A 13,941-nucleotide genomic window follows, 5' to 3' on the forward strand; every position below is an offset into this window, starting at 1 on the left:
ATGTAGTACCATTTATCCACGTGCCATATGCTGTTGTGTGATTATACTGTAGAATGTTTCAATTTATTCAAGCCATCCAGCTGCGTGCACTGCTGTCTACCAGGCTGTTTTTGGGATACAACCACTGAGGGGGCTGGAAGTCAGAAATATTATTTTCTAGGTAGAAATAAATAACAATGAATGAATGAAAAACATGCAGCAAGGGTAAAAGTACATCATAATTTTTTATATTAAATTTGATCAGCAGACAGTTGACTGTCAAAACACTGAATCTTGTTTGAAGCAAAGTGAGGCAACATCTATGCCAAAGCTGCTACACTTCACACTAAACACTGAGCAGCCTGAAAACTATGACAGAAATGTTGGAAGCCATTTTTCGTCTGTGTTGTCTGTGCGAGCTTCTGCTGCAGGCTCCAGAGCTGAACAAGGCTTCCTGCTGACTAATTGCTTCCTGGTAGAGAATCTGTGCAAGGTTTGACAGTGGAAAGCTACAATGGTTGCTCTGTTCGACAACCTTTCTCTTCTATTCTCTCCGTAACAAGAAATTATCTACAATAATGATACAATGAATGAAATATTCAAAAACATATTTTCTGCCAAATATGCTCACATTTCAGAATGATGCTGGTACTGTGCAAGTGGCAGTTTTTGTGCTACTACTACTTCTCTCCCTTTAACAAAATAATTTATGATGAACAAATGATTTTAAAGCTATTTTGTGTCTCTCTACAGTGCTGCGGGCTGATTGAATGGAGATATGAATCATGATTAAGTCATTCTGAGTGTAAGAAAGAAGTAGAAAAGCAATATTCGGAGGCCTTTAGCTCTGCATGACAAATATTGTTGAGCTCAAACAATCGACTGGAAAATTAGGTAAAATAAATAGTTTATACTTTTCCCCAAATATCCCAATTCATCTCTCCTCTGCACAGGCCTATATGCACATTACAGCTCAGTCCAAACACTGCAGCACTTACCCTTTGACCAGCTCCACAACTATGAAGTCACTCCCATCTCCAGAGTTGTAAAGTATCAGGCCGTCGGGACTAGTGGTCTTAAACTGGAAGAACAGGTGCATGGAGGCGTACGCCTGCAAGGTGGAAAAGGCCAAGTAGCTGGCTTGTGTTAGAAAAGTTACAGGATTGGCCACAATGTGCCTCATGCCGAATCGAGCATTAAGCTTGCAGTATGAGATGTCTCCGTTCTTGCACTGGTCCAGATAGAGCATCCCGTTGAAGGAGAGAGCTTGCAGATGGCCGATGAAGTTGGAAGGCATCACAGAGATGAAACGCCGCTCTGTCATGATTCCTGTCTCAATGTTATTGAATTCCAGGCGGGTGTGGGCGCCGGTCATGTGGCCTAAAGGAACAAAACAAGCAGCTTATATTGCAAATAGCTTTCAATATCTGCACCTTTGTACGCACAGATGCTTTTATTCTACTGTATACCTTCCACTGTGACATTGTCCACAGAGAGCTGCAAATTCTTCCCACGCCGCACCACCTTCACTGTGTGCCACTCATTGTCATTCATCTTCTCGCCTACCAGGAGTACCTCTGGTCCCTTGCCTTCGAGGAGGAAAACGTCAAGTGACAATCATACCACATGAGCTCAGTATACAACCCTTTCCACAAGCTCTCTCTATTCAGGGTCAATGTATTCATTCACTTTCAGAACCACTCACACAAATACAGCTGTCATCATTAACCTGTAACCAAACCTTGCACTGAATCATTACACAGTAAAAGGGGGAATGAAACAAAGAAACTGCAGTAGAAACCCTTATTCTGCAAGTTGAATAGCTGACATGTAAAATAATTTTTGTATTGAAGTAGAATGAGGCATGCTTTCTCTTTATAGGGTGATTTGATTGATGTCTGCTGGGAAACATGCTAGGTATTATCTAGAGGCTTGGCTCAAACACACAGCTTCAACTTTCAAGATTCCTGCACTATCCTCTGCCTTTCTCGCTGGTTTCAAAATAGGTCACAGTGCAGAAGCTTGCCACTGCAGCACCGTCATCCCAAATCAGTGCCTATGCAACAGGCCGACACGGCAGTTCAAAGGAGTTCTGACATCGCTTGGGAAACTAATTGGCCATGCCTAAGCTGACTGTGCCTTTAGGGGTTTGTCTGTCTAATTGAGCTCAGGGTGTAGGAGAATTACAGGGGACGTACAGAGGGCAATAAATGGAAAACATCAACTGGTTTCCGAACACTGCACTGTTTCATCCTCGGGGAAATAAAACTGCGACTGGAGACTTTGTCCAGGGCTGAATATCAAGTGTCTTTACAGCACACCGCATGATACCACCATCCACCTGCTGAATATCGACTGTGTACACCAGACAGATCAATTGCATCAAATCCTGCTCCCTCTCTATTTGACAGATTTACTTAGATAATGAAAAACAAACCACTGGCTGGAGTCATGTCCAACACAAAAACAGAAATGTTTATCTTTTAAATCTCTATCATAAAAACAGAGGTGCAGACAAGATTTGCCGTAATGAAAAACAAGAGAGTGGAATGCTAGATAGTTCGTCTTATCTGAGCTTTTCAGAGGGGAGCTCCCTGCTATCAAATATCAGCGCCTCAAAGTCTGTTTACAGGACTAATCTTTACTTACTACACACATGAAAAAAGTATTATAAAGAACTGGCTCCCAACCTTTTACCCTACAGTCTGTCAGATGAACTCACGTACCCCTTCATCGATTTCCATGTATGTTCAATTGAATCGTAATTGAGCCACTGAGCTTTAAACATTTAGATGTTTGGTCAGCAATCTTACTATGAATACTACTGGGAATGAAGATGAATGTTACAACCATTCATCAATTACTTTAAGCTACATTTCAACAGTTTATCCATTATTTAACCTATAATTCAACCGTGTTATAATTTTTAGATAACCATTTTAACTGTTTATCTATTATTTTTACCTCACTATTTATGCTGCTTATGCATTACTTTCAGCATATCATCTGAACTTTGCCTTTACTTTATCCATTACTTTTAGATATCAACGGTTGACTTTTAGCTAACGATTGCAGATGTTCACCCATTACTTTATGCAAATTATTTGAACCATTTAGTCAGTAGGCCACTTTTTGCTAACTACCATAACTGTTTATCCATTCATTTGACAATTTTTCATTACTTTTATCGCGTCATTTAAAATGTTAAGTCAGTGCTCTTAGCTGACTATTTCAACTGTGCATGCATTACTTTTAGCTATCATTTTAACTGTGTTGTCAGTACTTTATTCGTTACTTTTAGCTGTCAACCATTGAATTTCAGCTAACGATCTCAGCTGTTTATCCATTATGCTATGCTAATTATTTGAACTGTTTTGTCAGTTGGACTTTTTACTAACTACCTTACTGTTTATCCATTATTTTTAGCTAACTATACCAACCATTTCCCATTATGTTTAGCTAATCATTTAAACTGTTAAGTCAGTATTTTTAGCTGACTTTTTTTCCACAAATGTATGTCAGTTATTTGAAGTTCAGTCAATACTTTAAGGCAACCATCCACCACAGCTGCTTTAATCACTATAACAATCCACTGCTTTCATCATTTGAACTGTTAAGTCAGTAATTTTAGCTTACTGTTTCAAACATTATGGCCAATACTTCATGCTACTAATTTGAACTGTTCAGTTAAACCCTTTAGCTATTAAGCTAACTACATTTTACTCTTACATCACTGCAACATCTTATGTCATTTTAGTGTCCAGGTGCAACAGCTGAGTTAATGTGTGGATAAGCCTATATTCTTTAAATCAAATCATAATTTAAATATTTTGTAATCAGTTATGCTACTCTACAATACTACCACACACCTCAGGCAACAGCAGAAATACCTTCTGGTATAAAAGTCCCATCAGATGGGAATCACTAATGCACTTGTGGCTCCAGAGGACGCTGCACCAAATCTAATAAATTGCCTCAAGTGATGTCACTTGAGTCAGCAAAGTTGAAAAATAAATATGAAAAAGAAAACAAACAGCGGGGGATGTTTCGTTAGAAAGAACTGTCCAGATCTCCGAGACTGTAGCTTGAGGCTACATTTACAGGCATAACGCATCTAAATCTATGACCAAACTGTCAATTTGACAAGGACGCAAAATGTGAGTAATAAAAAAGAATGAAATGCAGTATCAGTGCTAAACTGATCCAGCACAAAAATATTTACAGTTCTTTTTAAAAAAAAATATATATAATTATTTGTTGTGGCAGTATGTGATTTTAAAGTGGGGTCATAAAGAATTTGGTCTCAGTAAATAAAAAATTGAAGCACACATAGTAAAACTGACTATGTAGCCTGCGTTTCATATCAGTGCTAGTGATCTATCTCTAACACTGCAGTGGGTAGTAAAATGGTGGAATATAATATGTATTCACACAGACATCTGACTGTAAACCCTTTGAAATGTGGGCTCCTTTTTAAGTGCCTTTGCTTCACAAGCTCAGCTTCCAGAGACTCGAGAGCAAGCTGCACATGTAGGGTCTATTTTGTCCAGTTTGATCTCAAGTTAAAATTGAATTTGATTCATATTTTCAAACAAGGATAACTTCAAAGGCATGCTGCAGTTATACAGGTCAGCATTATGAGTGAGCCGAGACTTTGAACGTAGGATGTGCGTGTTAATCAAAGCTTGTTATGGTAATTTTGTAATTTTGTAGGACAAATGCCTCATTTCAAAAGCATGTTGTGTTCCATTATTCCCCATATTCCACAGAAATAATCAAGAGCATTGCAGCTACATTTGTTCTTACAACTATTACCCTCCCACTGACAGCTTCCAAGCAGCTGCTGCAGATGGGCTGCGTCTTTGATTCCTTCAGAAATAAGCTACACTGGCAAGATCCCTCACCTGAGAAATCGGAATAAAGTAGTTAAAAAAATAATCCTTAAAATGTAGTCAAAACAAGGATATTTAAAATTTGCAATGAGACTATGGGGCAAACTGTAGTTCTCCCTAATGATAGCTCTCACTAAATGAGCGTCGTTTTAAACCATTTATGCAGATAATTCTGCAATTTAAAATTTGGCTCAATTTTTCATTAACAACCATAAAATCCATTAACAAGCCATCTGTCATCACATCTGCAGTATTAAGATCGTCAGGGGTCACTGGTGTAGCACATATACAGCATCAGGGAGACTCTTCATTTTGCAAACCAAGAGATGCACTTACACTACATATTTTCTGTGCATGATGGTGCAATGCCATCTGCTGGAAGAGAGAGCAATTTCTTGGGCAGTTATCTAAGGTGATAAAGTACATAGCTTTTATTATAATAAGCCATATTTAGCATATTCTCCTTGCTATTCCCATACATATGTATCTGCATATTTGTCTTCCTATTGAATGCAATGAATGTATTGCTCTCCTGCAGGTAGGTCACTGAACTAGTTTATAAAGACAGCACATGCATGCCTCACTTCTATCCAACCATTCACACACCCATGAATGCACACACACTACTCACCTCAATCAGAGAAACAATGTAATCCTTTCACTATAATGGGCTGGTGCTTATACTCACACATGTCGTAAAACTGCAGTAACAGTAAACGTGTCTTCTTTTGCAGTATAGCCATTAAATCAGCGTCTCCGATCAATAGATTAACATGAGACAAAATTACAGCACTGACTGCTGGTTATTGATTTTTCTATAGTACGTGCTTAATGTTAAAGTATGTTTGAGAGTACATAAACAGTTGTTGCAGTGGGCTCCTTTTACCTCAGGTGAGCATAAATACAATACACTGACTAATATTCAGGCTGCAAATCATTGAGAAATTGAACATTAAACGTTTTTATTTCAGAGAATCCCAGAATTATTCAAACATGAGGGGTGGAAACAAGCTTTCAGCCAGCACTCGATTATAGTGATAACTTTTATAAGCATTCATAAGCCTCCTCTGTATTGGATGATCTATATCAGAAAGCCGTTCACCTCTCCACTGCCAATAGCTTTTATCTCTTTCTCCCACGGCTGTAGTCTGAAGCAAAACTTAAATTGCCTGTCTCTCACTATCAGGTGAGAGCGACAATCTACATCATAAATTCAAACATCACAGAGGTACAACCTCTCCATCATCGTAGCACTCCATTTCACAAGAGTATGGAATACCAGAAAATCTATTCTGCTGATAAAGAGGAACACCTGCCTTTAGTTTTAATCTGCCCTTTAATTAATGTAATCATGTTTGCTTATTTAAATACCCCATGGCTCATTCCAGTTGTATTTGATGATTCGCTGACATATTTCTTAGGAAATTTAAATCGACTACAAAGAAACTTCCATTATGTGCTGACCACCTCCTGTCTGAAAGATCTCGATCTGGCTATTCAAAAATAGTGAGAGAAAAGATCATTTTTCTTTTCTTTTTTGTATAATACTATTAGTTTAGAAAAAGAGGATGCATAGTTATAAGGTAATGCATGTTTTTATGGCTATGTAAGATGAACGTAAATTCATATATTGATGTAAAGTGTATTTCAGTGTTCTTCATGAATAAAGTAGACATACCACAACCTGTCTAGGAAGAAAAGGGCTTATTTAGAATTTGTTTTCATATCCCACAATTATCTCAATATGTTGAGTGACGAACTCAGGCTCACCCCTAACTGTCACTTTTTTGCTTTATTTTATCTTCTGTCAATTAATTTATTTTCTCTTCCTGCCTCAGCTATGACATCAAAATATAGTGTCAAAAATTAAATTCTCTAAACAAAAATATCCTCCTGCTTCCTTTTAACTGGCTTATACAACTCATTGCCAAACCTTGCCTGGGAAAATGTAAATGCTTAAAAAAATTCTCACGTTGAAGGATTTTATATAGTACATTTATCCAACATGTTCATCCTGGATTATCCTGCACAGATGGTCCAGGATGCCTATTATTAATAACATTGTGTTATCTCAAAGCAAGATAACAAGTGTCTTTTGATGTATAATGAGTAGTTGGACTCAAATAGTTGCTGTATTGAAATTTTGCCATAAAAATGACATCTGGTGATTGAATTTCCATGAAAAGAATATGTTCTGCGATAAAATGGGACGGCTGCAACACACTGTACACACTCCAACATGTTTACACATTTAAGCACAACATTTTTTATAGATGATGTTCCATGCTCATCTATTGATCAGATATCAGGCTAACTTTTAAATGAGTCTCAGCTCTGCCACTGCAGTGTGATTACCAAGTAATAAAATCGATATTTTTCTTCTGAGACTGCCGTGCTTTTCTCACTGCAGATAATTGCTGATTGCACTTGAACTGTACCCAATTATCAGCGATTTGAGAAAATTAGTCACACGCAAATAAATGATGGACCTATTGGCAGCACAGCAGCAGGCCACTGTATGGCTAGCTACATTTGATTACAAGATTATTACATTATAATAATGAGAAAATGTGTCATTTAAATTGTGTCTAAAATAGGGATTTCATGAGACTAAGAAAAAAAGATCCAATTATATTTAACCGCACAGTGAAGTCTCATTCTTATCTTTGTAATGATGCTTGTGAGTAGCATAACAGCAACAGTAAACAAGGGGAATTGTGCAGCACAAGAAATGAATTATGTTCTGTTTCATAAGGGAATAGAGCAAGAGGCATATCAGGCGCAGTGCATGTTCTCTAAATCATGGAACAGTAAATAATCATAGGAGACACTTACTGAGATTACAGTCTATCCTGATACAATCTGGTGAGAGAGAGAGTGAGATGGTGAGATTAAAAGAAAAAAAGAACAGCACAAAAGAGGAGAATATTTCACATCCTTCAAGGTACATTCTGCAGACAGTTCAGTATATTCAGAGCCCACCATCCGGGGACAGCCTCGAGAGTCTAAACCGCCACTTTCCTCCCTGCAGTGTACATAACGTTAGAAAAAGGAACAGTGAGTGAAAGGAAAACCTCAGTGAGTGTCTGGCACTGCTGGGAGCACAATAGACCAGATCAAAGTTGGGATCAATATGAGTTTTATTGACCGTAACAGTGGAGGTGCACCAGTATTATTTTTAGCGTCAGTATCCGCTCCGATACGGCTACTTACATTCAACCGTCTGCAAATGAATTTGACTGTTTCAGATACTGCTACTGATAGTTTTACTGATGCACGCAAACATGAACTGCTGGGAGGAAAATTGTTTGGAGCAGATAATGGAAAATGGAACCTGTGTTGGAGTTGGTTAAAGATTTCCACATGTGACACTGAAAAAAAAAAACCTTCTTTGAGCCTATTGGCCAAAGAGAACAAATTTACTCCAGAGAACAGGTAAAGTGGCACCTAAACAATACTAAAGTATGAGTCATTACTGCCATTATGAAGATTTGCAATGAATGCAGTTTTCTGTCAGATGTAATTATCTCTATATTGGAGATTTATAGCCTCTTATATTAGGACAATGTATATGCATTCATAATTGATGCAGACATTAATGTGACCAATTCCTTTCACTGAATACTGAGAAGATCATTTAGGGGGAATCTTTCCTCTGGGAAAGTTTGGCCTATTGTGCCAATGCACCTCCACTCAAAGGCCCAAACCTTGATCTGTCTTCACTCCTAAAGGTGCAATGTGTAAGATATGGCCCGCATGTTAGTTTATAACATTTCAGAATGAATTAACCTTGTAAACAGAATGTTAAAAAGTATAATTGTCTACTGTTTTGATGTCAAAGATGACTGCATGTATTATTGGGGACAGGATATATTTACTGAATGAGCATGCTTACCAGCTGGCCCCAGCCTTTCCTGTCATGTAATACCATCATGTATTTTCTTGCACATTTTGAAGTATTACAAATGAAAAGCTTTATGAAAAATACAAAATTCAATAAAACTCCACAAAAGTTTTGCTTGAGGTGGTATTTTTCCTTAGTCGAAAAAGAGATGTTGAGCTAAAAGGCATATGGAAACACCTTTGCTAAATAAGTTCTGATGTAGCAAACATTAAACATTAAACATGACATGATAATCTGTTTTTGCTCTGGATATAATAATAATAATAATAATAATAATAATAATAATAATAATAATAATAATAATAATAATAATAATAATAACAATAATAATAATAATACACCTGCTTCTGGAAAGAAACCATGTTTAGCGGGAAATAAAAGTAATGAAAAAAGAAAAACGTTCTAACATCGGCTATTTGGTGGAACATATCTTTGGTTGGACTAATGATGAAATAAACTGAACCGGAAAACATTCCAAATGCTGTTAATGTATGATTTTAATGTGGCTGTTTTTTCTTGCTAAAACTGAGATAAGTAAGCTACAATGGAAACTATAGGCACAGATCACCACAGGAGGATTATTAGACAGCATTGTTATTTTGCCCAGTTCTTAAGACTTTCAGTAGTTTGGTTAAACTTTGCGTATTTTTGCCCTGCTGTTAGTTTGTAGTTGACTTTTATTTTTAATCATATTGCAGTTTACGACTGTGTGGTCCCAGTAGTAGGTGTGTCTAACTGGAAGTTGTCCCTTATTAGTTTGGAGCATGTAACCAGGTATTACACATTGCACCTTTGAACTCAAATAGCTGTTAACTGGAATGATCCAGTCTCCTGCTTGTTATGCAGGCCTGACATTAATATATTTTCCAAGTTAAATACAGAGGAAAAGGGCGATTTGCACAACCTGCAGCCACAATGAACCTTACACTGTGAAAATAATGACACCAGCACAAATGTGATGCTTTGCTAACATTTTCTCATGTCTACAACAGCTAATACCTTCTAAATTCATCTGCAATATTCACATTTTTGGCCTCAAAATGCATTCACCCACTCATCATTTGCATGTTCTGAATAATGAACCCAATTTATCCAGCTGTACATGAATATGTTGGTGTAAGTCAAGTGGCTGAGGGGTGCTCTCAAGCTGTCAACCATCACAGAGCAGTGGATACAGACAGCCAGAGACCAGGTGTGTGTGTGTGTGTGTGTGTGTGTGTGTGTGATTCCATCACTGGCAGCCCCTGCTCAGTGAAGCGACTCTAAACTGGACAGGCCAGTAAATGTGAGGGGAGGAAACTACAATGGTCACATCTACGGTGTAAGCGGTCTAAGTGGTAATATCTCAGCGTAATGACGGATCTGGTCTCTGACTGCCTTCTCCTTGAACTGCAGACAAGCCATTGAAGGGCTGAAAGAGCCAAGACGGTCAGATGGGACCTGACCACTGGATGAACTGAGAGAGAGAGAGATAGAGAGAGAGAGAAAGAGGGAGGGAGGGATAGAGAGAGAGAGAGAGAGAGAGAGGCAGAATATACATACACACCTACAGATGCTTAAAAAGGCCTTATACCCCTTGAGTTTTTCATAGCTTTTTGTATAAAAAAGTTTTTTTAAAGATTGATTTGATACAGAATTATTTATTTTACTTCCAATCAGTTATGTTGATAAGTTACTTGATAAAAGAGATACATTATGGGGCGCCCTGGTAGCCAAATACATTAAAATTGTGGTCTGGTGGTTAAGTCTATAGGCTGCTAAATAAACATAATGTCCATAGTGAACCCTGGTTGACCTAAATTAAAAGTTTTGTTTGCTTATTCTGTGACTGGTGGAGAGTTAGATGACAAGATCATACATTTGTAAATATGAAGCTACAGCCAGAAGCAGCCCGCTAACTAGCATCAATATGATAATGTTCTGTTTTTACAGAGGGCTATATAAGGGACTATTTCTTGGCTCTTTGACAACCAGCAAAGACTCCAGGAAGTTGCAGTATAAGCTGCAAACAATAGTCTGACACATAACCCATCCTAAAACTGCAAATTGTTGTTTTTAGACTTTTTGTACAGATTAAATAGAAGAAAAAAAAGGTGTTAATGAGCTTTGGAGGTAGTGGGAGCTGGATGTTACCATCTGACTACACATTCTTTCTATTCTGAGGTCACAGTTTGATTTTTTTTCTCAACACTGCAGGCAATGCAGCAACACACTATTAAGTCTAAGTATAAATATCAGCAGATCATTGATTTAATGCCATGACAACTTCCATTTACATGTTCACATTTTTCTTTAAAAATGTACATTGTTTATTGATGGAGCTAACCCTCTGCTGGCTCAAGCCTCATGGACAGATATGAGAGTGGTATTGATCTTCTCATCTAACTTTCTGCAAGGAAGTGAAAAAGTGCATTTCTCAAAAAAGGTCACACTATTTATTTACAGCAAATACCATCCACAGATTGATCGCTCTAAAACTCCAAATTATTTCTTTCTTAAATCCAACTGATTTGATAAATAAATAGTTGGTGAAGTGAGATGGTTTTTCATTTCTATATAAGCCAACAAAAAAAATGTATATTTACATCCCAAACTATTCCACATGTCCATATTTCATTATGTTGTCTCTTTGGTTTATTTTAAATGTTACATATTTTATGTTATCACTTTGAATTTGAAACTTACCATTTGTAAATTAATTTCCTAATTTCCATTGAAATATAACTTAGGGCTGCATTGTTTTATAAAAATCGCAATTTTAGACTAGCATACTTTCCAAATTGCAGGAGGTAATGTTAGTTTGAATCAAAATATTTGTCACAATACCATTCTGAATTCAGTATTTTGGTGCTGCACACACATGTCCTGGCCTTAAAATCTAATTTTACAGACTTTACAGATAAATAAATCATGGTTTATTAGAGAGAGAAAAAAAATCACACCATGATCATTTCAATATATTTTTCAATAAAAATTAGAATAATAAAAACAATAATCCCCTCAAAGATTGTGAATAATACTGCACTTAAAATTTCAGTTGAAAACAGTAGCAATCAGATCATTTCTCCAAATCATGCAGCCCTAACAGAACTACAATGAATCAATGTGATAAAACCACTACAAGTCTCTGGAAAAATTGCAAATAAGCATAATGCAAAATAAACAAGGGGTATTCTTATCTTTTTAAGCAACTGTAGTTATTGTGTATGAAGATGGATATGGGAGAGTCTGAGACAAAACTAATATCATGAGATCTCGAGCTTTGTGAGATGCCCTTAAAAGGTCAACTGGAATTATCTGCCCGCATTTGCCGCAGCAGCATTACCCAGGTTCACAGTGAGTTTCACTTTGCCTCCTTCCAGCTCCAGACGCAGGGTGTCCGCTGACTGCTGAGAGGTGGTGGCCATCAGCAGACCAAAGGCCCTCTGGGACATGAAGCGCAGGGACACGTCCTCGGCCTCTGTGTGTAGTGTCCTTGGCAGCACCACCTTCAGATACATGCTGCCGTCATAGCTCACCACGGTGGCCTCTACAGATTTCGTGAAGAGGAAGCATTAGCAGACATTAAACCCCAGGGGGAACCACAACATTAAATTAAAAAACACAAAGTGGCATTTAAAGATCGAAACCTGAATTTGAGCTTATCTCAGGTGCGGCATGATATAATTTTAGATTGCAGTTTTCATCAGTCGCACCAGATGGCAGAAAAAGCCTGGAGCATGTGAAGACAGCAGTGAGATTACAGCAGCAATCAAATTTCTGAAGGATTTATACCCATCATAGAGCAATACAAGAGGGATTTTCATATATCCCTCATACTATTAGCTGCCAATGGATCTGCGTAATTTGGCCTCTCTGTGAGAAAACCATCTGCATGGTAAATGCAGAGTGATTCAGGGCGAATCACTCTGCCGAGGCAGCGCTGCATTTCTAATGAAACACTCATAGCAGTGGCAACCTCATAATACTGACAATTCATTAATGAATCACTATACTGTAGGAAAATACTGCAATTCACTATAGTTTAATTAAAAAAAGGGTATTTCATTTTCACTCAGACTGCTTTGTGAAAGTAAAGGGTTACTTTAAGTTGAGAGCACTCTACTCTACTTTAAACAGGTATGACATTATACAGTATGTAGATGATCATTCTGCAGTTGCAAATACAATTATTGTTGTTTGGGAGGCCTGAGCAGCATTAAGGCCTGATAATGAATTTTTCTTTGTGTCTACATTTTTTCCATCTTTGCAGGCACTTTCCAGCCACTACACAGCTAAGTTAATAAATAAAATACCTCCCAAAGTGTGCTAAAAGCTTTGCAGCAGCATTTTGAAATCACTTATCCTCCCCATCTGCTAACATCCGTTTCAGAAACTCTTACCCTTCTCACAGCTGGGACCTAGGTAGCCAGTACCGTTGCAGTCACAGATGTGGCGGTTCCAGCCCTCTCTGCAGTGTCCACCGTTGGCACATGTGTCTCTGGTACACCTGACATGAGTCTCTCTGGTGCAGTAGCTGTTGACACCTGTGGCACTCTGAACCTCAGCAAGCCTCCACAGGTTCCGGCTCTGTCCGTCAATGAAGAGGTCCCTCACACAGCCCACGTAGCCGAGGCTGAGGGAGGCGGTCCACACCTCAGGGGGCAGCATGAGGGCTTGCCGATCTTCAGGTAAACCTCCGAGATACATGTCCCCGTCTAGGTCAAGGATCTCGCTGCCTTCATTAGCAGAAAAGGGGATGCTCTGGCTGTTCACGGAGATAAAGCCTGTGGGGCGGGCAGTGAGTCAATTTGTGCTTACACAATGTTTTTGTTGCAGAAAATGAAGACAGGTGTGTGTGGGCTGTGCTAAGTGAGAAGTGAGAACAAACTGCGAGCTTGAGGAAGTGGGCATTAGTCTAAACTGTGCTGCCAGTCCTTGGAGTTGATTTTCCTAGCAGAAGCAGCAGCAGCTCTAACTAAAACTTGCTCTGGAAAAGTGAAGAATTATAAATGACACATTTGTATTTGTCACATTACGCTACTTGAGAAGGAAGGGAATGTATTAATAGAAATGTGTAGGAAGAAACAGAAGGAAGTGTTTGCATTTTGGCTTCCACTAATAAGGCAGACATTTGGATTGTACTAATAAGGCCCGATTTGAGGTGCATGAATGTATAATTGGCCA

General features: G+C 38.2%; 1 protein-coding gene across 3 annotated transcripts in view; it reads right to left on the reverse strand.

The window, feature by feature from the left end:
• The window catches only part of nrxn2a (neurexin 2a), a 150,960-nt gene that overhangs the window by 76,233 nt on the left and 60,786 nt on the right, over positions 1-13,941 (reverse strand). For all 3 annotated transcript variants that reach the window (XM_059350888.1, XM_059350887.1, XM_059350886.1), the window contains 5 exons: positions 13,158-13,541; positions 12,101-12,304; positions 7,707-7,733; positions 1,449-1,568; positions 978-1,359 (listed from right to left, as the gene is read on the reverse strand). In XM_059350888.1, coding sequence (XP_059206871.1) covers positions 978-1,359; positions 1,449-1,568; positions 7,707-7,733; positions 12,101-12,304; positions 13,158-13,541 — 1,117 coding nt within the window. The remainder of the gene's footprint in view (positions 1-977; positions 1,360-1,448; positions 1,569-7,706; positions 7,734-12,100; positions 12,305-13,157; positions 13,542-13,941) is intronic.

Source organism: Centropristis striata, chromosome 15, assembly GCF_030273125.1.
Source record: "Centropristis striata isolate RG_2023a ecotype Rhode Island chromosome 15, C.striata_1.0, whole genome shotgun sequence".
In the NCBI taxonomy this organism is placed as follows: Eukaryota; Metazoa; Chordata; class Actinopteri; order Perciformes; family Serranidae; genus Centropristis; species Centropristis striata.